The sequence below is a fragment of the Chelonoidis abingdonii genome, chromosome 11 (assembly GCF_003597395.2).
Source record: "Chelonoidis abingdonii isolate Lonesome George chromosome 11, CheloAbing_2.0, whole genome shotgun sequence".
In the NCBI taxonomy this organism is placed as follows: Eukaryota; Metazoa; Chordata; order Testudines; family Testudinidae; genus Chelonoidis; species Chelonoidis abingdonii.
Genome location: NC_133779.1, coordinates 5,932,541 through 5,935,785, shown reverse-complemented (window position 1 = coordinate 5,935,785; position 3,245 = coordinate 5,932,541). Strand labels below are relative to the sequence as shown.

The 3,245-nt window shown below is 56.6% G+C and overlaps 1 protein-coding gene across 1 annotated transcript; it reads right to left on the bottom strand.

Moving 5' to 3' along the window:
* Window positions 1-905: 905 nt before the first annotated feature.
* LOC116835255 (prolactin-releasing peptide receptor-like) lies at window positions 906-1,886 on the bottom strand. Its single transcript, XM_032797953.2, has one exon. The coding sequence runs from the start codon at window positions 1,884-1,886 to the stop codon at window positions 906-908; it is 981 nt and encodes a 326-aa protein (XP_032653844.2).
* Between the last annotated feature and the right edge of the window lie 1,359 nt (window positions 1,887-3,245).

Here is a 3,245-nt window from a genome sequence, read left to right as displayed (position 1 = left end):
AGTTATGGAGCAATCGCTTTGTGGAAAGTGTTCGCCCACAGGGGACGGCGTGGTTTTCTCTTTTGTCATTTCCCAGTGAGAGCTCATTCGCGAGTGCAGGGACTGTCCGGCTTCACCCACATGGTCGTGATGGGGGTGTTTAGGGCACTGGCTGAGGTTGCACCGCATGTTGTGCTAGGCAGGGGCAGGACCCACGGACCTGGCACGGTGTGTTGTGGGGGGCTTCGATCACTGTAGCAGTGGAGATATGGCTGCGGATTTTGCATCTGTTGTTCTGGTGGGGTCTGGTGCCGCTTTGAGTTGGTGGGTCCGTACTGTGGCTGATGATGTCTGTTGAGGAGCGGCTGCATCCCGAAAGGCAGGGGAGATGAGGTGGCAGGCTGGGGTAACGGCAGGACATGGATTATGGCATTAAAGTGAGAAACAATCATGCAGTGCTCACACAGCAGATGCAAGTGTGATCAGAAGTAGGTCAGGTTCTGTAGTCCCATTTCACAGAGAGGAAAACTGAGGCACAGGTGGGGCACAGTTAGGGCTCGAGGTCAATGGCAGAGCTAAAAGTAGAACTGAGGAGTCCTGGCTTCCAGCCTCCCCCTCCTCCAACCAACTAGACCCCTCTCCCCTCCCAAACAGCATGGAAGTCCTGACTCCTGGCCCAGTGCACCGCCCGCTCCTTTCTTCTCTGGTTCCCCCTCCCCAATCCCTAATGCCCTCCCCTCCTCATGCCCTAAACCCAAGGGCGCGCCCCAGGCATGGCAGCTGGACCCTGCTCCCAGTGGGAGGGGTTGCAGGGCCCTTCCCTAGACCGCATTGTCCCTGGCAGCTCGATCGTCCTGTCCCAGCCCCGGGGCATCAGGCAGGAGGCTGAGGCAGGTGTTTGCACGGGCGCACTGTCCGATGTGCCGCTACCTGTGCCGGATGGAGCCGCGCAGGTGGGCTCGGCACTTGCGGTGCAGCGAGGCGTAGATGAAGGGGTTGTAGCAGGCCGAGCTCATGGCCACCAGGTGGCAGGAGACCTGGGCCAGGTTGACGTAGCGCTTTTCCAGGAGAGTGAAATCGGGGTCCAGGTCCCGGAGGAGGTTGAGGACCTGCAGGGGCAGCCAGCACAGGGCAAAGACCAGGGCAGAAACCACCAGCAACAGGAAGGTCTTGCGCTTCGTCTTGTCCCACCGGGCCTGGCTGAGGTTGGCCGAGCCGGGCAGGCTCCTCCGGCGAAGGTGGGCCGAGATGGAGCAGTAGGAGACGGTGACGGCCAGGAGGGGCACCACGTAGGAGAGGAGGAGCATGGCACAGGAGTAGACCAGCCGCTGCCTCTCCATGTGCCTCCAGAACTCCTCACAGATGATCGAGTCATGTCCGATGGGCCGCAGATCCACGTAACTGGTGTGCCAGGCGGGCGGGGCAGCCAGGGCCAGGGCCAGGGCCCAGATGGTGGCCACCACCAGGCCGCAGTAGTGCGGGGCGATGCGCTGCCGCACGGGGTAGGCCACCACCACGTAGCGGTCCACGGCGATGGCCGCCAGCGAGAGCACCGAGACGTAGAAGGTGGCGGCCTGCAGCAGGGCCACGGCGTGGCACATGGCGCGCCCGAAGAGCCAGCCCCGCCCCTCGAAGGCGTAGGAGGCCGTCAGGGGCACACAGGTCAGGCACATCAGCAGGTCGGCCAGCGACAGGTTGCCCAGGAAGAAGTTGGTGGCGTTGTGCAGCTTCTTGTTGGTGGCGATGCAGCCCACCAGGAAGGCGTTGCCCAGGCAGGCCACGGCCACCAGGAGGCAGTAGAGGGGGAGGAAGAGCGGCTTGAAGCGCAGCAGCAGCTCCAGGCCGGCAAAGAGATCCTCGGGGTGGCTGGTGTTACCCGGCCGGGGGCTGCTGCCATTGGGCTCCATGGAGTCACCCTGGGAGAGAGGGATCACAGTCACCTATGGGTGGGGCATTCTCCCAGCGGGGGCGCTGTGGGGAGCGGAGCAGGAGCACTGGCTGTGGAGGGATAGATAGATAGATAGATAGAGGGGGTGTATGGGAATAGATAGATAGATAGAGGGGGTGTATGGGGATAGATAGATAGATAGATAGATAGAGGGGGTGTATGGGAATAGATAGATAGATAGAGGGGGTGTATGGGGATAGATAGATAGATAGATAGATAGAGGGGGTGTATGGGAATAGATAGATAGATAGAGGGGGTGTATGGGGATAGATAGATAGATAGATAGATAGAGGGGGTGTATGGGAATAGATAGATAGATAGAGGGGGTGTATGGGGATAGATAGATAGATGTGGTGTATGGGGACAGAAAGATAGATAGATAGATAGATAGATGTGGTGTATGGGGAGAGATAGATAGATAGATAGATATAGGGGTTGTATGGGAATAGATAGATAGATAGATGTGGTGTATGGGGATAGATAGATAGATGTGGTGTATGGGGACAGATAGATAGATAGATAGATAGATAGATGTGGTGTATGGGAATAGATAGATAGATAGATAGAGGGGGTGTATGGGAATAGATAGATAGATTTGTATGGTGATGGATGGATGCATGAATAGATAGAAGGTAGGATGGATAGGTAGAGGGCTGAGTATGGGATGGATGGATGAATCACAGGGGGATGGATGGATGGATACGTAGATGGGTGTGTATGGGATGGATGGATGGGGTATGGATGAACAGATGGATGAATAGGTAGAGGTCTGAGTATGGGATGGATGAATCACAGGGGGGTGGATGGATAGGTAGAGGGATGTGTATGGGATGGATGGATGGATCACGGGGATGGATGGATGATAGAGGGGTGTGTATGGGATGGATGGATGGATCATGGGGATGGATGGATGATAGAGGGGTGTGTCTGGGATGGATGAATCACAGGGGGGTGGATGGATGGATGGAGGGCTGAGTATGGGAGGGAGGGATGGATGGATGGATGAATCAAAGGGGGATGGATGGATAGGTGGAGGGGTGTATATGGGATGGATGGATGGATCATGGGGATGGATGGATGATAGAGGGGTGTGTATGGGATGGATGGATGAATCACGGGGGGTGGATGGATAGGTAGAGGGGTATGTATGAGATGGATGGATGGATCACGGGGATGGATGGATGATAGAAAGGTGTGTATGAGATGGATGAATCATGGGGGGTGGATGGATAGGTAGAGGGCTGAGTACGGGATGGATGGATGGATGGATGAATCACAGGGCGATGGATGGATAGGTAGAGGGGTGTGGATGGGAGGG

Bases quoted from the DNA above. Each gene is read 5' to 3' on its own strand.
- LOC116835255 (XM_032797953.2), bottom strand. From the start codon at position 1,886: ATGGAGCCCAATGGCAGCAGCCCCCGGCCGGGTAACACCAGCCACCCC.